The 21,556-nt window shown below is 34.1% G+C and overlaps 1 protein-coding gene across 1 annotated transcript; it reads right to left on the bottom strand.

Annotated features, from left to right (window-relative positions):
• Positions 1-1,607: 1,607 nt before the first annotated feature.
• Positions 1,608-20,462, bottom strand: LOC128989765 (solute carrier family 35 member F6-like). Its single transcript, XM_054411803.1, has 9 exons — positions 20,329-20,462; positions 13,097-13,197; positions 12,459-12,612; positions 11,371-11,524; positions 10,225-10,392; positions 8,541-8,651; positions 7,220-7,378; positions 5,516-5,670; positions 1,608-4,637 (listed from the first exon to the last, which is right to left on the bottom strand). Exons 2-9 carry the CDS (start codon positions 13,171-13,173, stop codon positions 4,506-4,508), a joined length of 1,110 nt encoding a protein of 369 aa, XP_054267778.1. The 5' UTR covers positions 13,174-13,197; positions 20,329-20,462; the 3' UTR covers positions 1,608-4,505.
• Between the last annotated feature and the right edge of the window lie 1,094 nt (positions 20,463-21,556).

Below are 21,556 nucleotides of genomic sequence, written 5' to 3'. Positions count from 1 at the left end.
CAACACTATGCATGTCATTCTTATCCAAATACTGAATTTGTGTCACACCCGCTTAATGCTTACAGCTGTTACATTAAGCAAATGTTATTATACCAAAAGCTAGTGTAGAATGTTAGCGTCGGCTGCTAGTTTTTTAAAAATTTTAAACTTATTTTCTAAAAAACTGAAACCCTAAACTAAAATTATGGCTTCGACATTCCCTAGTTCTCAAAATTATCTTTCTTTCAACACAAAAATCATGAAAATCCGTGAAGTGGTTGATTCAGAATCGTGAAATAAAAAAACCCTGTCACGTTTTAATATACAAGATTTTAGGGAAAACCCAATCAGGCAAATGGAAATTCGCCAAGTTTGCAGGTTTGCTGCGGCAGGGGTATTTTTTTATTACCTTAGCCGAACTAATACTTTCATACTTACATTTACCTAATTTGATGTACCAGTATCCAAAAGTACTATTTTGTGATTTTTTAGAATACATTTTTCTTCACGGCCCCTAATAAATTATAATTTCCACTTTATAACTATAAAGCTCTTCAAATACAAAAGATACACTGATGACTCGGCCTTGTAAGATAATATCTCAGTTCAGGGTCGTGTCCTTTTATGTTCTGAACTTTAACCCAGCTGGTTTATGATGTCCTGAATGACTCGGCCTTTCAATTAAATTTCAATTAAGTCTGAAAGATCATGTGATTTGTAAAATAATCATACAGTAGAGTGTTCTTAAATTATTATTCTTTAACCTGCACCTTTTAGGTGGGCTACTTCATTTAAAATGCCTAGTTGAAAGAACTTTCATTTGCAAGAGTGACACATTCAGCTATTACATTGAAAAACCAGTTTGTAAGAACATACTTATTTTAGTTAGTATTAGTTATTTACAGCTAATTATTATTTTCCTGACAAGCAATTTGGGTTGAATTTGAAAATCCATTTAGGTTTGGTGATAAACTAAAGGACTTGTGCCTAAAGTAGAACTTGAAAGTAAAGACTCGCCTAAATGGTAGACAGCTTGGGTAGAAGTTAACACAGAGCCGGCCTTCCACGTGTGAAAGGTGGGGCTGCACACTGCACAGAGCCGCGGGCTCTTTTTGCAAATGCCAAATAACATTTAATAGTCCATGAGGGCTCTAAATATTTGCACTTGCCCAGCACCACCCAAGGCGGTCTCTAGAGTTGACAAGCCACACATTCTTTGGGCACCCCTAATTAAATTTTAGTTGATTTTTTTCTGCTTTCTCCATCTATACATAGTAATATTAAGAAAGTAATATTTTTGTCATAATTTTAGAGTAGAAAAGTGATATTTAATGTGATGTCGGTGTGTATAGTGTCAGTATGGAAGTGTACAGAGCTAAAGAGAACACATGTGGTCCGATTTTGATGAAATTTGGTATTTAGTTAATGTTTGATTAGATCACCATTATCTTTAGTAATGGCATAATTTGTAGACCCTTTATAAGGTTGAATCATAGATATTTTATAAAACAAGAAGCCAATAAAAAATATATATATTTCTGAACCACAAACACATACAAAATATGGCATGCATTACGCATTTGATGTCTTTGTATAAATTGAAACACAGTAGGAATAAAACTAGAAGATAAAAATGAGATACCTTTATTTTCTTGAATAATATATAACAACATAGGAGTACAATTTATTAGTTTTGATACAGAACAAATTTATATCAACAATTCCCAAAAATATATTTATGGCTATACTTATGATAAGATTATTGAAAAATACACCATTGAAAGGAGGTTAAAGATATGGAGTCCCCATCTCAACGATTGATAATTCATAATGCACTGGGGAAAAACTTAACAGAATGATGCTAACAAAAAGTTAAGTTGTATCAACAGAATCTCTTGGTTGAATTGAACCTGTCCAACTCCAAAAAGATTTTAAGTTAGCAACAAAGAGTCTACGCTTGGTTTCGGTTAGATGGTTTCAAGGATTTAGCAACAAGAGGCTTGAAATTAACAATTTGACTAAATAAGGTCAATTTCTTTCGATGAAATGTTGCTATGATGAACTTTCATCCTCCCATTCTCAATTAATTGTACGTCCTACATAACTGCTTTTCCTATCACATAAACTATAAGACAGGCTATGCTAGAAACACAATAGGTTATAAAAATAAACACAATCAGAAAAAATAAAAGGAAGAAACCCAGATGAAAGTCTTTGTCATCACATTTTGATTAGTAACTTTGGTTTCATCCAATTAACTCTTCAGTCTTATTCATTGATTTTTCAGATTTCTAATTGGAGGTTAGTATATTGCTTTTTAACCTAATTGTCATCCAAACATATGCAAGTCTATAAAGATAATAGTAACTGAATTAATAAATAAAAACTTTGTCAGTAAACTTTTAGTTAGAATGTAGAAGAACTATTGAGTTAGATAGTTCGGATAATAAAGAAAATAAAAATAGCCAGAAATTAACACATACTTTCCTCCTTGTTAGTCATAAGCCCATAAATGTTGTTGACCTCTAGGGACATCAAAATGAAAAGATAAATTGGTCCTGGGTCTACGTCTTACCTACAGTAATAGCCACTTCCCTATAGGGAAATACGCTAAAACTACAAATAATGTACTATATTGGGTAACTATATGGCTATTGGCTATTAATAGATTAGTGGGCAACTCATAAAGTACAAACTTTCTATAACACCTTTTCTTTGGGTAATAATAGATATTTTTATGAAATTGGCACCATAAACATTCACAATATACATCATTGTCTAACAAAGAATAGAACAAATATTTTCACCATTATAATATGAAACATGCATTTTTAAAGGTTTTTATTTTACTGTAGACAAATCAGTCCTATGCATTGCAGTAACATTTGTCAAAACTTATTTAGTAAAAGAAATTAACTGTTGAAAAATTAATGATTGAATTTACAATAAAACAGTGTACATCCTAAACTTTTTAATAATTTATGCAAAAAATGCAATATACAAACTAAATATGTCAAACATAAAATAATGCAACTTATATACAGATGCTTTTCTATTGACCAACATAATTATTGGCACAAACGTATTTAACTCTACATAAATGCCACAAACTAACTTATCAGATTAAAAGGGCGAAAGGGCAATGTTATGTTATAAAAGAGGAGGAAATGATTCACCCATTGCTTATTTCTAAAATCACAAAATTGTTATCAAGTATAAACCACAACATGATATTATAACTCTTAAGGTCGATTCACATATATCAGTTACGACACGTCACATTCCAGTCACATTAGTCGTGTCTCGCGTCACAGTCAAACAATTTATTCTTGAATGGATTTTCTATTGCGCTATCTACACTCATCCAACGCAGTTCCGTCAGTCGCTCTGCTGGCGTCCACCATTCAGTTTCAGATTTCTTCTCACCTATATTTTTGGATTTGTTGGATGCCTAACAAATGTGTATGAGGTTAGAAAATAGTGTTTTTTTTTTTATTTAAATGATAGTTTCTTAATTTTTAGTGTTTTTTGTAACAATCAACAAGATTGAACGTAAAAAATTGATAGAATATTGTGTTTTAATTTACAGTGACTGTAACATCACTATAAATTAAGTGACGGAAGACTGACTGAAACCAAATTAATGACAGTTTGACCGAGAAATTATGGATGCAACTGAGACTGAACTGTGACTGGTCTGTGAGGGAACTGATATGTGTGAATCAACCTTTATACTTCACACATTTTTAATCGTTCAGTCAAGTTTCAATTGCCTAGTACAGTCACTTGCTTATTTTCTATATCACATTCGCCGAATAAATATAACATGAGTAAATACTAGAGTAATGTTTTTCACTTTGAAAAATCATCGTAAAATAAAGAAAGCTTGGCAAAACTATACTTCCCGTTCTCCCTCAATTTAATAATTTTGTCTTTAAAATCCAAATTGAAGATGCAAAATTTTGATAAAGTAGATTGGTCCAAGTTTTAACAATGATTTAGTAAAAATCAAGTCAAGTTATAATTTTATTTTTTTCAGCAGGCTTGACTAGTTGACATGTAGCCTTAATGGCATTTCTGTCTTCACATTAAAAATTCCTTGGAAGAAGAAGCAGAAGAAATACGTTCATTCATTCATACGACCACATAGGATTTAGTCTGCAACATTTTTTGACAGTTAAAATGTTTAGCTAGTATTAGGCTTTTGATAAGTGAACCTGATCCAAAATGAACGCTGTTGCTGTTAGAAACAAATCGTTCACATAATTCATATTGATTGAATCTAAAAGCTAAAAATAAAAGCAAAATTGGTGTCTGGGTATTACAACTCATAAATTCAGCATAGATTTAAGTCAATTTAAAATGTTAGTAAATTTAAATTTAGTGTCAATTGAGCAGGGGAGAAGAAGAATTTGTTACCTTGAAAAGATGTATAAAATGGTTTTGCAATTGGTTTTTAAGTTTTACGATAAGGCAAATGACTGCACAAACGAGTAACTAGCAAACTTCTCTGATCTACAGAGGTACTAAGGCTGGTCGGGAGGTTGACTGATCAGAGGGTCTTCATCGTTACGCAAACGTCGTCTCAGCGATGCGAAAGAGGGTAGCAGATCGTTGTAGACACACATTCCTTGAATGAGGAAGAAGAATCCGAGAACCTACAACAATTACATTATTTGTTAGTAACATTAATAAATAGTAAATAAATTTAAGCACAAAACACACACATAGTGAATACTGTACTGATTATTTTGATTCGTCACAAATAACCTTTAAGAATAATACATCAATATGCCATAAAAGTACTAAAAAACAAATAGAGGTCCTTTTCCTTTAATTCACTACCACAAAATTTTTATTGCAATTTGCAATGCCCTTTATTCACTACCAGAATTTTTTTCATAATCAGCAAGTTTGGTTGGTTAGGTTAGTTTAGAATAGTTTAATTTGATAATGATATTCATAAAGGCTAACTGTTAAAAACGTCGGAATTGCAATAAAAAAGTAGTGGTAGTGAATTAACGGAAAAGAACCCAAACAGAGAGGTCTCTTCCATAGCTTTACCGATTAATGTGTTCAAGAATCAATTTAATACATAGTTTTCCACTAAATGTCTTATGAACGCCCCCATACTAGGGTATCTCTGTTGACCAATTAACAGTTGGCACGATAGTTTTTCATTTCATGTTGGCAACACTAGAATAACAAGACATTGTAGCAACTGCTCATGATTATCGCAAACTTGCACCTGTCAGACAGACAGAAGATGAGCTTGAACATTTCATGAAGCTTTTTGATTTTAGAAAAAGATCTTTTACACTTATTCAAAAGTAGAACAAATTATACCAATAAAATAGTAACGAGCATCTTGAACTAGTTTTTTGAAATCATGAATTTTCAGCTGCACAATCTTAGCAGATCCTCTCGGCGATGGCAACACCTTGCGCAAGTGTGTTGCAAGTTGCCGCAGCTTAAACCCTAGTTTGAAGCAACTCAGTTTCCTGCTACCAAGTTGCAATCAAGGAGACTACTTTACCTGGAGGAGATGAAACTCTTGCCAACTCAACGCAAGGGAGACAGCCCAGATGATGAGAGTGCGAACAGAGTCCAACACCATCCTGGTAGTAGCGGACAACTCCTTAGTAACACTGATGCCGGCAAAGTTGAAGAAAGCGATGCTAACGACAGTACCTACAAATAACAAAGCATTAGGCCCCTTTACTGCACAAGCAGTTGCCGCTGACAATCTAAAACGATGCAAATCCAAAAAGAAAACCAAATATATGAAAAAAATCTTATATAATCAAAAGAAAATAACAACTAGCGTTACAAGGCAAAACACCAAGATCATAAGGTAGTTTAATTATTTACTATTCACATTTCATTTTATTTACCGGTACTATTTTACCGTTACTTTTAACTGTGATCAAGGCCTAAGAGTCGAAATATTTTAGTTGTTTTATAAAATAATAAAAATATTTTCCAAATGAATGCTATTCTTTCTTTTGTTATAGGAAAGTCCTGAAATTTTTTTTATGGACACTCTGTATAGGCCTATATGAATTTGAACGGATGGTGTTATTGGCCTCTGGGGACCTCGAAAAGTAAATCGGTCCAAAGTCCAGGTCTTACAAAGAGACAATAATAGGCCTAGCTTATTCCCTGTACGAGAAATTCGCTGAAAATAGCGCGCAGGTGCAAATTGCTAGAGAATTTCGCAGGTGCTTCTTTTTAGTGGGGCAACACAAACTCCTACTTCTGCGCATAAAATGGGCCTTACAAACAGATCCCTCCTTAGAGACCGGTCCCTTTTATACTATGCACAGAGAATTTGATATACTATTTAATATTTCTCTTGTATCAGAAACTATTAAATAATATTCCATAAAAACAGAACTCAGTGGTGTGTAAGTGGAATTTTGGTAAACCTTTCTGTAATAAAATAGTGTTTCCTGTGCCTCCTATGTAATTCCCAAAAGTCAAATCCAAAAAACATTTCCATTCTGGGAATTTGATGACTATACCCAACTGAAAAAGGGATACTGTATCGGAGGAAGACTAAAGTAGTGTGACTAATGATTGACTGGCCAACATTCTTAGACGAAGTGTTGGTAAAAAAGAACTGCTTATTTTAAAAGTGTAAATGGGAAATTTAGTTGGCGAGGCCAAATACCACCTTGGGTATCGATGGCCATGGGAGTAAGAGTAAGTAAGTAAATGGGAAAGAGAAAGTTGTGATAAATACATTGCTGGTAGTGATAAGTCTGTGAAAGTTTTTTAGAGTTTTCGTAAAGAATCTTCAAGAAAATTACGAGCTGCAGTTTAATCAGAAGACAATTTAAGGTGTGTTAGAAAACTTAAGATTAAAAAAAATTCTTTTACCTAAATTAGAGATGAGCACATGAATCAATCCTTGAAGTAAAAAAAAACTTTCCCCTAAAATAAATTGACATAATACTTATCCAAAACACTTATAAAAATAAAATAACTCCCATAGTATTGGTTAAATTATGTTTTACAATATTACAGACAAAAACTCAACATTTGTTAAAGTTATTAAAACATCTTATATCCTTGGACGCCTGAAGATGACTCCACGGAGTTGAAACCGGTTGCAACATAAGCAACGAATTGGATTACTTAAATGCAGGTATTTAAACCACTTAAAGTATTATACAGTAATCCGGAGGCTAACATCCATCAATATTAAAACATCAATTTAAAAACAAAGCAAACTTACCAATAAGAGCAACAATGATGAGTTTGTTATTGGACATTTGAACAAATGCGTCCGGAATGTCTTCCAAGGTACCCCGTGAGTTGTTGGAGAATGGAGGAGGAACCTTCCAGTAGTAGAACGGAATGTGTAGCAAAGCCAGAGCTAGGAATCCAAACGTTCCTACAAACACAAATATTAATGTAATTATCACTTTTGTAAGTTATTACACAATAGATGATGTAGAAATAGTTTTATTTTATTTTTAATCTACCAACACATTATTCTTTAAGCTAAATCAAATCAAATTACTATAATTTCTGAAATAAATATGTTTAATCAAACAGTCAATGGAAAAATGTCAAGATTATAAACTTATGACGACAAAAAATTATTAAGACAATAATAGGTTTTTTACATACCTCAGTCAAATAGTCCAAAAATGGTATTGCTCAACAGCTTACATGTTTCGTTGCGAAGACAACATTATCAAAGCTTGCAACTCGTCAAAAACACATTTAAAACACGAACACAGAAGACATTAATACGGTACGAATACACGATTGACATTTAGATAGCGCAGTTTTCTGCTACCAGCCCCGCGCCGCGCCGGACCAAATCAGTATTATGATAGCGCTATCTAAATGTCAATCGTGTATTCGTACCATATTAATGTCTTCTGTGTTCGTGTTTTAAATGTGTTTTTGACGAGTTGCAAGCTTTGATAATGTTGTCTTCGCAACGAAACATGTAAGCTGTTGAGCAATACCATTTTTGGACTATTTGACTGAGGTATGTAAAAAACCTATTATTGTCTTAACAATATAGTCCAGGGGCCGAAAACCTGAATTTTGAAAAAATTATTGTATTTCCTTTACATATTGCCTACTATACTCTGTTCACAAAACTTGGGCGGTTTGAGGGGAAGTTCCCCCACTACTTTTTTTGTTTAAAATATATGTCGCAGCTGACTGACGTTTTGGGAAACCTCAGCTGTTAGGTTTTTTAAAGTTAGGATCAAGTGGAGGGGATAGAATTCTTCCTGTGACACCACTTAAATTTTGTGAACGGAGTGAAAACAGTTGCAAGATTCAATGCATTGATGCTACCTAACATGAATCAGGCGCAGCAAATCATATATAGTCTACATCAGGACTATTCTGATGAATTAATGAATTATGTTTTGAGCTAGAAAAAGGTAGAGAAAAATAATTATCTTGATAATAAACAACATTTTATTAAAGTGTCAAGAGTAAGGCATGGGTCCAACACATTTGAATTAACATAAAACATGTTCAAATATGTTGATATTTTAAGAAGAGAAGACTTGAAGATAATATCTTACCTTCCCAGCCCACAGCCTGTAATGGATTGATGTCTTTGGAATTTACATACTTTTCTTCATAAACCATCTGCATTGCTGTGATTATCTGAGCCATAATGATAAGCAAATCTCCTGTAACAACAAACAAGTTTAGTGTCACATATGTGTTAGTTTAGTTAAAATGAATTATATAATCAATGATGTCTTTCTTTATACTCTGTCACGAAACTTCATACTCTGTATGTCACTCCCCACTATTCTTTCTCTCTCATTAAATGGCTACTTAACAAAATGGACTTATTAATATAGAGCCTTCCCATCTGTCTAATATTAAATATATAAAACATGCAATGGCGCAGTCTAAATGTGAAAAAGTACTAAATATAGGTTTCAATTATTAAGATTAATATACAGGGTGATTGATATAAGTGTGCCAGCCGTTTTATTCGTAAACTATAAGAGGTATCAAAAAAAGTTAAATGGTAAGTGCCTTGGATTTTTCATTTTAAAAATTATAGTAAAGTCGAAAAAATTATTTTTTTCCAATATGGCCGCCAACATTGATTTTTGTTATGGAACACCCTGTATTTTATGACGTATTCCGGTAGAAAATGTAATTTTAAGACGATTTTATTCTTGTGATTTTTTCATAATCCTAACCGTTTCAAAGATAATAATGGTTTAAGCTGTGAAATTTCTAATAGTTTTCGAATATAACAGCTGGCACGCTTGCTTAGGCCTTTATCAAAACTCTTTCTCATGCCAAAATTTCAAAACTTTAACCATTATTATCTTTGAAACGGTTAGGTTTATGAAAAAAATTACAAGAATAAAATCGTCTTAAAATTATATTTTCTACCGGAAAACATCATAAAATACAGGGTGTTCCATAAGAAAAATCAATGTTGGCGGCCATATTGGAAAAATGGCGGCTAAAATAATTTTTTCGACTTGACTACAATTTTTAAAATAAAAAATCCAAGGCACTTACCATTTAACTTTTTTTGATATCTCTTATAGTTTTCGAATAAAACGGCTGGCACATTATATCAATCACCCTGTATAAAGTAAGATGGGAAGTGAAGACGAAGGCTAGAAATAGAAGAAAAGTAAAACCAAGAAGGCGATTGTGGTTCATCACCATGCACCTACAGGTATCAAACCACCATCATAATTAGCATGGCTAGGTAACATGGGTGACAATTGGAAATTCTTTCAACAGAAATATGATATTTACATGATTGCTTCAAGGGCTAACGATGAAGATAGTTCCTACCAAGTTGCAGTTTTATTGAATCTGGTAGGCGATAGGGCCTTAACATTTTTTAACAACTTCTACGTCTCGCGCGATCGAGGAAACGTCATCGTCGTCTCCCGCGGTCACAGAAACGTCATTTTCATGTGTGATTGTGGCAAATTGAAAATTCCCAGTAAAATACAAAATTTACACATAATTCCCGGTTTTTCAGGTCGGTGGGCACTCTGACAATATTGATTGATTTTCAACTTTCACACGCCCCCCTTTTTAAATCCTTAGGATGCCACCTAGGGGTGCACTCCACAATTTGAGAAACACTGTACTAGTGAATTGGGTCTATTTTTTTGGTGATGAATGAGTTTATTCAATGATAAATAACGCATGAATATTAGGCCTAGTAATTTTATTTTGGGTTTTGTGAAAAATTAAAAGATTTATCAACCCAACCTGTAATTGTTCCATTTATATCCGTATCCTGTCCAGAATGCATAATATCTGCCCATCCAACCAGGAACAGACCAAGCACAATGAGGGAAATTCCCGTCCAATGCTTCCATACCAACTGACGCTCCAGGAAAGCCATCGATAGAAGCGCCACAAACACTATCACTGAACCTGTAGCAATACATACAAGGCGTTAAATATCTATGAATCTAACTTGTCTCAAAGATTAAACTATAACAATTACAGTAGATACTCGATAAAAAGATGGCCCTCAGGATAAGGAACAGGTTGGGACCACTGAGAACCTATTTGAATAGTGAATTAGAGTACACTAATACATTTGAAACAAACAAAGTTTCTGCAAGTAACTGTTGCTAACAGCAACAGAAACACTTAATAATTGTGCTATTTTTTTATATACTAGGTTTGATGAGCAATGACTGACAATGTTATGACAAAAATAATAACAATATATACTTTTCAATGAAATGGCGACCATACAAAGTAGGTATTTTAATTTAAGCCAAGTATGAATGGAGATGAGTGGTGCAATCTTGTTGTCTTGTTACTGACTAGACTAAGGCCGACATGTTCCTTAGACACAGCTGTTAATTAATAGCCCATACAGCTAATGGCAACTAAGGGACCTACAGTTTATAGTGGAATCCGAACCACATTTTTGCCTTGGTATATACGAATTGGTCTAATTATCAGTATAGTACTGCAGATAGTGGTAGTACTCACTAGTGCGGACGTTAATCCACACAAGGGAGTATTGCATCCACAGTGCATGCCTATAAATATCTACAATTCGTGACCTCCTAGTAGCTGGATTACAGGACGACGCCACCAGTTCCACTCATAGAATTACAGTGTCTTACAGCAATGAGATTTTTATGGCGAGTGTGTGTATGTGTTCCATGTTCCGTCCCTCATTTTGTCGCTACTAGCCAATACCAGTAACAGTGTAGTAGTGCAGTTCGGCAAGATTTATTGCTTTACCTACTAAACAATAATTGGATTAAACGTACATTGATCAATGAGATGCATATGATTTCAATATAAGTAGTTTTTATAAATGAGTTTATCTATGCCAGTGGCATTTATTAACGGTTTTTGTAAGGAAACTGACCAAGCTTTGCAGCTAACCTCTTAACATTTGGAAACTGGAAGCATGGGTCAAGTTGAGTCCGATGTACATGAGTGACGTAGCCACCATGTCACACAGAGCTGGTGGGAGAAATATCATCGGGTTGAACTCCTGGTTGCCTCTGGTTGCAGTACTTTCTTCATAGGAATTACCCTGAAATTACTTACATTTAATAATATACTACATGTTTGTTTTGTCAGAATATCCATTTTGGGTCCCCTTGAACCAAAGAAAGTGTATTTTCAAAGTTATGTTTGTGTGTACATCTGTGGATGTGTACAGAAGCTCCAGACCACCCGTGGTAGGATTTTGTTGAAATTTGGTATGTGGGTACTAATGTATGTTATATCCAGGTTTTTTTTATTTTTAACGGTAATTTTCTCTTTAAACCTTTAAAAAAAGGGAAAATCTTAAAAAAGCACTATTTTTACTATACATTTTTATTTTATAGTCCTTATATTCTTGATTAAAACCCTCAACGCTCTAAGAGTTAGGCTACAGTTCAAAAGTTATCACATTATTGGGATTTTCTCATTAATTTTGCATAATTCTTTTTAATTTTGTACTCATAAATAGGACGTGTTTTTAACATCAAGCAAAAGGGAGGAAGTACACGCCAGTTTGCTGATACCTTTTATTTACTATGTAACAGGACCAAAAGGACAACACTGCAAAAATACTCTGGCCGGTATTCCTAATGTTTGCAAGAGGCTTTTTTACAACAGGTTTTCTAGTAGAATGCGGTAGAACCCCTAATATCCGACCATGGCCCATCGGGAGGAGCATATCTTGCGGTCTCGGGGACACGGATCTTCTGCAATTTCGGCAACACCTGTGATCGTACCTACGATCACGACAACACCGGTAATCATCTTCCATGATCGCGGCAACACTCATGAGGATATCTTGCGGTCACGGCGACATCAGTAATCGTCTTGCGTGATTATGGCAACACCCGTGATCGGCCACACTATATATCCCAAAGAGTCGGTTAAGCCGAGGTAAAATATAAGGGGTTCTACTGAATACAAATTTCTACTGCAAAACAAGTCCAATCAACATGTGATGATAATTAAGTATTTATTACCTGTCTTTGCTTATAGATCTGGTAGAATAAAATAAGTTTGAATGCGAGAAGGCAGTAAATTTCCCCCAGAAACATTGTAGAGGACTGAAGGAACGGATGATCGAACTGCCTAACCACCCCATCACTTCCAGCTGCAGAAAGTTTATCAGCCCACCTATTGAAAATAAAGTTAACACAATGTTGTCTGATAGTTAAAGAATAGAGCAAGAAACGGTATAAATGTATTTTGTACGCTGCCTAACCATATACCAGAAATATCATTGTATGGATTTACAAAGCCATCAATCAAGAATTTGTTTCATAAATATAAACAAGTCACTGAGACATATGTTCCCTCATTTTCTGTTATGGTAATTGGGAATAACAAATCATAGCAAAGCATAAAAAAACACAGCATCAGTATTGGTTTGGAAATTCATCTTACAAATAGTTTCTAACTTGAACTTGGGAGAAATTAATTGGAATACTCAAATCCGTCAAAGTTAAATTAAATCTGTCAAAGTGAAATTATAATCGTCAGTGAAATAGTTGATTTTGTCTTTTTACTGCAGCAAATAACCTCAAAAAAAAAAAAAACAACTGACTTGTTACATGATTGTCAAACTAACAGGTTTTTTTTAAATTAATAGGACACTTACTTGGTAGTCAAAGTGTTTAGAGAACCGGTAATAACCATGACCACCCCGAGGATGATTTGATATTTGGTCCAGGCCATGTTTATTTATCCAAATGGTGACGTCTGGAAACACACAAGTACATGTTGTAATGGATTTTATATTCATAGCCTAGGTCTATACATACATTTAGTCTAGTTAATTATGAATACAACCATTTATAGTAGTTGACGTAACGATTGCGTAAAGACACCTAGTGTTAACGACACAAGTAGAAAATTTAAAAATAAAAAACTTCTACAGGTGTTTTTAAGGCTATTTACGCGAGTTTGTACACTACTTTACCTACAACAGTGTTTTAATTACTAAAATTCACTACTCATAAGAGAGGTTATGTTTTTGTAATAACCTCCCACTGACAGTGATGCAGGGAAATATTGTATCAAACACTAAATGCACCACTCAACAATTGAATTGGCCTGAACAGCTGATTAGTTGAAGTTTGAATTATTACAATTTTACTTCTTCTCTCTCAATCCTTGAATCTCATTTGTCTGTTTCCCGTGTTGTTATGAGAAAAACTATGCTGTTATGAAAGTAAACAATGCTGTTATGTGAAACTTTTCAACTCTAAGAACTGAACTGAAACGGCTACTTTAAGAAACGGTCGTAGGTAAAATAATTTTAAAAACCTTTAGGACAAAATAAGGAGCTTAAAATTAAAAGCATTTGGTATTCACTCTTTAATATTTTTGTTATAGGAAAGTTTTTTTTATTTTTAAATCCATTGGTTATAGTGAGTAGGCTACTTAATGTTTACAAAAGGTCTTAAAAATGTCATGATGGTTTGAGAACAAGTCAGCAAAAAGGATGAGGATCAATAGCACAACTATATTGATGTTCACCCTTGATAGTAATGTCAGTATCAATCATCGATGTACCAATGACATTGTCGAGGAAAAACATTGATAATTTTATGTTTTCCTTTTAGAGTTTTTGTCTGCTTTCTGCCCCAGCTTAACCTACAGCTCCTACTGCACACAAGCACAGTAATATTTATTTTTGTTGTCTATACTAATAGCTAGACGTTCTAGATGGGGCAGTTTCTCTTCCAAATTTGCAAGAATCAAAATATCGGTCTTCATTTTGATTATGCAAGAGAAGGAGTGCTGTTGCTAAATTAATTACAATTTAATATATTTTTTGGCAGCATTTAGAATAAGCATCTACACAAAGGTAGTTTGACTACTATTTTAACAACCTGTAACCAACAAAACCTGCCAAACCATAATAATTTAACACCTGGGTTTCTCACTACTCTTTTCTAAGTATAGTTCAGTTTGCGATGGATCCGATAATTTATCAGCCTTAGTCAGCTGTAAATAAAAATTATAAATAACTATTTTCCTCGCAGCTAAATAACTTATTGAGCGAAGCTCACTTTCCCTCACTTTGTAACTTCTTTGTAAGAGCATCAGAATGTAATGGCTTGACCAATTGATATGAAATTTGGCCAACAGCTAAAGAATACTGAGCACAATTTTTATTATGGTAAAAAATATTTGCAAATGTCCTTCTGGATTTTATTTTACGGGTCACGCAATTTCGCTTGTTATTTTAATGCAAGTTAAAAGAAAAATTATATTGGGTTTATGACATATGGGTTTATCTTGTTTCATTTAAATAAGATAAACATATGCTAATTGTTTGTAACTGTTTTGTTTACATTTCAATGTTTACACTCATCCTAGGTTAAAGTTGGAATGTAACAGTTCATCAATGGAAGTAACAGTTTTGCTATATTTGTTTTGAGCATGCCTCAAAGGCCACATCGTAATATTGGTCGTTGCACCTATAATGCAAATATTGTAAGAGAGTGGCGTCGTGAACAAGAAGAACCAGATGAAGCAGTGGCGGAAGAAGCTGATAATGATAGGCAGTTAGCTAATCAATTCCAACATGAATTAGATGCACTAAAATTTTACACTTGCAGTCAAATACACATGTCTAATAACCTTTTATCAATTCTTATACTTATTCTTATTCTTAACTAAATAAATGAACTATCAGATAAATTTGTCATTCTTTAATCTTTAGAACTTAAATAATATCGGGCAAACAAACAGTGAATCTGTTGAAAGGGAACATATTGTAGGTTGTTAGCTGCTTTAGCCATTGACAATCTTTAAATAATGCTTCGCTCATTTATGCGTCTAAAGTGTAACGGCAGACCACCCTAGTTATATAATTAAGTGGAACATTAGGCCTACATTACAATTAGTCATCTGTTTGCCATGACTGACAAGTTAAAATTTTGTGTTTTTTGCTTATCAATCTCACAGTTGATTCTCTGGCTTGTTCAAATATGAAATCCTATCTCTTGCTTAGAGTTACTTTTCATAGAGATGAAGTTTTTAAAGTATAACACTAAAGAAACACTGTTAACACGCCGATAATAAGTACGGCAGGCTAACTGAAATTAGTTTTAGGAATAAGTTTGAAAATGAAGATGGGAAGGAATCTAATGTTAAATGGGTTAAATTATCACATGATGTGCATAAAAAGGTGGCCGGGCCAGGTAACCTCATGAGAAGAGACCAAATTTTAAAATCAACGATGTTTTGTAACATTTAAAGGCCTACAACTTTTTGAATGCAAATTTAGACTTTTAAGCAACCTAAAAATATGTTTTGAAATGCTTTGCATTGCAATAATTTGCAAGGGTGAACCTCTTCTCAAACAGTATTTATGTTAGCTAATAAAATATAGAATACAGTATTTCGGAGGAAGATATATCCCTCCCATCCCCCCCTCCTGGGACCGCCACTGGCTTGTCAAGGAGTTGAGGCCTGGCCATATTCTATTGACGATTATTCCGGCATTCAAAGTAAAATTTGTGGTATTTTTGCGAGGGTATTTTCGAGTGTGTGTTTGTTGATTTCCTTATCTTATCGCCAAAGATAGTTCCAGCAGTGCTGGGTTTAAATTTCCAGGGCTCGAATAAGAATATAAGTTTGGCAAACAAAATATTGTTGGTCTCAAATTCCTCTCATATACTAAATTTGTTTAGAATAACCTATCATTCCCATCACACACGTGCACGTTTCTAAGAAAAATTATTTGCAATCACACTAGGCAACTAGTAGGCCTATCTTGATAAGTTTAGTGAGTAAAGTGAAATGCTTCTAATATTCTATCATATCATGTCATTAGTGGAGACAAGCAGTCAGGCCTTACGACGTCTATTGTTGTTAAGTTTTAAGGCGTAAGAGAACTGTGTGAGGACTGAGGAGTTGCTTCGCAAGTAATAATAATAAGTAGACTAAACAGAAGTGGATTGGATAGGAAAGATACATTTAATGCCTCTGCTTCGCTTAATGCAATCATTTAACTAGCAAGTGGGGACCCTCAATCGTACTACAATATTAAGTGTGCGGTTGACAGTACGGTACCCAAGATCAATACCTCTCCAGCATTAATAATACCTGCTGAGCTCGTAATCCCCAGAGTTTTAGTCACTTAAATCGAACATATCCTAATACTCACACTATTGTGTTTTTTCTCATCGGCGAGTGCTTTTCACCGCTACTTACTATGTCACACCTAGCGATTAGTAGCTGTGCAAAGTCACAGCCTGGCTGGACTTTAGTTTACGCCCCACATTTGTTTGATAAAAAAAAAATCAATACTGGTACATCGATTATTCCATTTGACTGTTCAATCCATTATTCTATCGATTTTACTTAGTTTTTAGCTAATTTCCTATAGGGAATAAGCTATTTAAAAAATTTTCTTTACTGTTTCTATTGTATTATTTTTGACAAAAGCTATACAGGGAGTCCCGTAAGTAGCCTAAACAGCCAAACTCCGGGAAATGGTTATGGGTCACAAGATTTTTTCCAAAATCGCTTTGTTAACCAGATATCCACAATTTTGTATTTTTTACATAGGGGTTTAACATTTTTATTTTTCGATTTTTTCAACTGATCTTTATAAAACACTAGCTGGCCCGACAGACGTCGTCCTGTCCTATTGTTGTTTTATGTCACATGCTCGTTCATTTTCAAGATGAGCTCGTTCGCATGGCTCAATCACGTCCTGGTTGAAGTTCGTTCGCTACGCTCACTCACCTTTAGGTCGGAGCTCGTTCGCTGCGCTCACTTGCCTTCAGGTTAGCTCGTTCGCTACGCTAACTCGCCTCCAGGTTGAAGTTCGTTCGCTGCGCTCACTCACCTTTTGGTTACAAATTAGCTGTTCTCATAAATTAAAAATAAATATAGTGCTGCACCCTGTTGGTAAACCTATTAACTTTTTAATGCTATTGAACATCACAGAATCAAATTGTTTAGTTGCACCAGCTGTTAAGATTCTTTAATTCCATTTAAATATGAGTACTCATAAGGTTAACATGGGAAACTCCAGAATCACTGGGGCGGAGCCCTATTGACGGATCTGCACCAAACTTCACACAAACCATCCTTGAATATTTAATAATGCCTGAACGTTTCATTACAATCTGTCGAGCGGTTTTGGAGTCCATAAAGGACAAACATACAAATATACAAACATACAAACATACATTGGATTTTATATATATAGATGGTATAGTAGGTTAAGGTAGAAAAGCCCCATGTTGGAAAAATAAATCATCTCGATTCAACTTAAAAAAATTTTAAATGGCAGCCATTTTAATTTTTTAAACTACCTACTCAAAAATGACAAATTCTATGAAAAAATGCCATGAACACTTTTATTTAAATAACTTCTTGATCAGCATTGTAAGTGTTATTAAATTTACGGAAAGTAAATAAAATAAACGTCTTATAACACTTAAAACATATATTTACGCTTATAATGTTACTCACAAGACGGTAAATATACAAAAGAGATGGTAGGTAAGTGGTGATCGATTTCGATTGGACACTCCAATCATCATCAGACCCAATAGGTGAATCGGTAAGTGGTGATCGATTTCAATTGGACACTCCAATCATCATCAGACCTAATAGGTGAATCAATCTAATAGGTGAATCATTCACCTATTGATTCACCTATTGGGTCTGATGATGATTGGAGTGTCTAATCGAAATCGATCACCACTTACCATCTTTTTTGTATATTTACCGTCTTGTGAGTAACAGTATAAGCGTAAATATATGTTTTAAGTGTTATAAGACGTTTCTTTTATTTACTTTCTGCACTTTTATTTAGCATTTTTAATTCCATATCAAACTGTACCAAGTTCAAAAACATTGAATAAGAAATAGGCTAGCTGAAATATTACGATTTTTAGTTGTAAAATGGGGTATAGAACAAGGCAGAAGCTGAGGTTTGCCCCATTTTACAACTAAAAATCGTAAAGTTTCAGACATTTCTTATTCGATCTTTTCGAACTTGATATTGTTTGAAAGGGAATTGAATATGCTAAATAATAAGTTAGTGTTCTTGGCATTTTTTCATAAAATTCCTGTTTTTGAGTAATTTAAGTTTAAAAAATTAAAATGGCCGCCATTTTGAAATTTTATGTTGGGTCAAGATGATATTTTGACCCAAAGAACCATTTCCCAGAGTTTGGCTGTTTACTTACGGGACACCCTGTATATTGTAATGAAAGTGTTCTAATCTAACCTAAGTTTGGGTTAGTTTTGTTTGGTTAGTTTAGAGCAGTTTCATTTATTAATCCATATCCAGCCTATATATTGATCGGTGGGGCACATGGGAGGGACTAAGGCTAATATATCTTGTAGTGTCAGCGTTCGCCGCTAGAACCGCTAAGTTGAAAAAAATTGATTTTTTTTAATTTTTAGTTATAAAATTAACTTTTTAATTATAAAATATTGTTTTAATATTATAAAATAAATTTTTAATTTTTAAAATAAAACTGTCATAACATAACCTAACCAACCAGACTTGCTGATAATTTAAAAACTGTATAATATGAAAATCTAGACTAATTAATGATTACTTATAATTTTTAATTAATTTTAAAATTTAGTATTATAAAATTAAACTGTCATAACCTAACCTAACCAACCAAACTTGCTGATATGAAAAATTTGTTGACAAAAAGTTAGTGCTACCAGCGGGATTCGAACACGGTACCTCCTATACATCAAATCGAAACGCTACCAACTATGCCACGAACGCCGCTGAAAACACATTGTTTCGTTACGGTAATCGTGTTGCCTCAAGAGTAGACATTAGCCACTAGAATTATGACGTCACTACACCTTTAGCCTTAGTCCCTCCCGTGTGCCCATTCCATATATTGATTTGCCTAAACAAGATCAGTAGGTAGTCAATTTGTAATTTAAATGCGTTTGAAGATTTTAAGTTAAAACAGAACTAATATGTATTGGATATTTACAATTGAGTAAAATTAAATTTCATGTTGATGGCCCCTGGATTACTATATTGACTATAATAATGTGGCATAAATACCTCGTCAAGTAATCCAAATGATGTTCATCTGAGGTTAAAAACCTACATTTTTCACCTTTAATAAGTTTTACAGCATCGTCAGGGTACAAAAACATAAAAAGACATTACTGTCACACGCACACAATAAATAAATAACATGAAAAGAACATTTAGATAGGCCTATCAAACGACGCAGGCGGTCCCGGTGCAGGTTAGTAGACTGCAGCGTGAGACTCCTTCCTCATTGTTGTCCACGTTATCAGCAGGATAAAGGTCAGGAGGACCAAAGTTACGGACCACCTGACTGTTGTTCTGCTGAAACGTGGACAACAATGAGGAAGGAGTCTGACGCTACAGTCTACTACCTGCATGGGACTGTTCGCGTCGTGTGATACACCTATCTAACATAGGCCTTATATGTTTGTTTCGTGTTAGGGGGCCTATTTGTTTATTGTGTACAGGTGACAGTAATGTCTTTTATGTATATTTGCACCCTAACGATGCCATAATAATGGTGAAACACGTAGGTTTTTAGCCTCACAAGAACATCATTTGGATTACTTGATGAGGTAATTATACCACATTATTATAGTGAATGAAATAAGTTAATCAATATATCAATAGTTGCAACCCTTTATTATATAAGGCAATGGCTTTAACATCAAACCAAGATCAAAGGAATATCATATTTTTTCGATAGAACTGGTTATTTGTTAGGTATATCCATAGGCCTAATGACAAACACAATTTTTACCTTACAGTAATGTCTACTGAGAGCTCCTTTTTGTTCAACAGTCAACAGTAACAGTAACTTAAATATACCTAAAAATACGTACATTACACAATCCTCAAGTGGTAGTCCTATTTTTTATTGTTCGAAGTTCATTAATTAAAATTCTTGAAATCTTGATGGTTGTAGCCTTTCACAATCCATCCCATCCACTCCACGGCACAAAAAGTTTGCTGGCTGCTGGGCGCTGGCTGAATTGAAAGAATGCTGCTGACTGGCAAGTTAGTGGCTGAGTCAGCTGACTAGACTCAGCTGTCTGTAGTCAGTCTCGGTTGCTGGGCGGGCTGGCTGAAGCTGACTGACTTAAGGGTTGAAGGAAGACTGAAGTGAAGAGTGAAGATAGAGTTGAGACTGTGAGTGAGCTGAGCCACGGCCGCCTTTAACTCCAGGCACGGCCACCTTTAACTCCAGGCCGCGGCCTGGTAGAATTGGCAACGTTGCAAGTAGGGTTACTTAGTGTCAGACGTCCCATAAGATAAAATTGCAGACAGGTTACATCCGCTCATTAATTTACACTTGATTGATTTAAATTTATATTTATGAACATAAATTTATTAAAATATTGAAAATAAAACATACATAATTGAAAACCAAAACAATGTGAATTGAAAATCTATATCTGTACATTTAAATTGGAGTCTATATTTTCATAGTCCAGTACCGTAAACTGGTGCTACTTGGAACACTTTTCAACTTTAATGCTAAACAATTTGTAAACTAATTAAAATTTTAAATATATAACTATTCAAAACTTTGAGTAGTGCCTTCTACTACACACTCATCACATCAGATTTTGTTTTAAGATTTTTATATACATATAAAAAAATAATAAAATATGGGTGTTCCAAGTTAGACCTCTAAAGGGGGTAACTTGGAACATCAATACTTTTCCATTGTAAAGGTATTGATAACTGAATTTGGTTCCAATAAAACATACACAGGGGTTACATGGAACACAAAAAGAAGTTTTTAAAAAAGAAAAATGTAGGTACCCAAGCTTTCGTAAGTACACAAATACCATAAGCTGCTTCAAAAAAAAAAAAAAAAAAAAAAAAAAAAAAAACATCTGTTAGAACCATACCATAGACTCATACGTTGCCCACGGCCGCCTTTAACTACAGGCCACGGCCTGGTAGAATTGGCAACGTCGCAAGCGCCAAGTGGTGTTGTTCAGTGACATACGTGCCATAAGATAACATGGCAGACATGTGACATCAGCTCATTAATTCACAAATTTTTGATTTAAATTTATGAACATAAATGTATTAAAATAT

The sequence above is a fragment of the Macrosteles quadrilineatus genome, unplaced genomic scaffold (genome assembly GCF_028750875.1).
Source record: "Macrosteles quadrilineatus isolate MER2022 unplaced genomic scaffold, UCM_ALF_1.0 Scaffold_3__2_contigs__length_128488019, whole genome shotgun sequence".
NCBI lineage: Eukaryota > Metazoa > Arthropoda > Insecta > Hemiptera > Cicadellidae > Macrosteles > Macrosteles quadrilineatus.
The sequence above is the reverse complement of the archived record's forward strand: the minus strand, read 5'-3'. Positions and strand labels throughout refer to the sequence as shown.

Excerpts from the sequence above, each read along its gene's own strand:
- LOC128989765 (XM_054411803.1), bottom strand. The coding sequence starts at position 13,173 with ATGGCCTGGACCAAATATCAAATCATCCTCGGGGTGGTCATGGTTATT. Across the intron at positions 11,525-12,458 it reads AGATCTATAAGCAAAGACAG|GGTAATTCCTATGAAGAAAG; the intron begins GTAATAAATACT and ends AAGTAATTTCAG. Across the intron at positions 8,652-10,224 it reads TATAAATGGAACAATTACAG|GAGATTTGCTTATCATTATG; the intron begins GTTGGGTTGATA and ends TTGTTGTTACAG.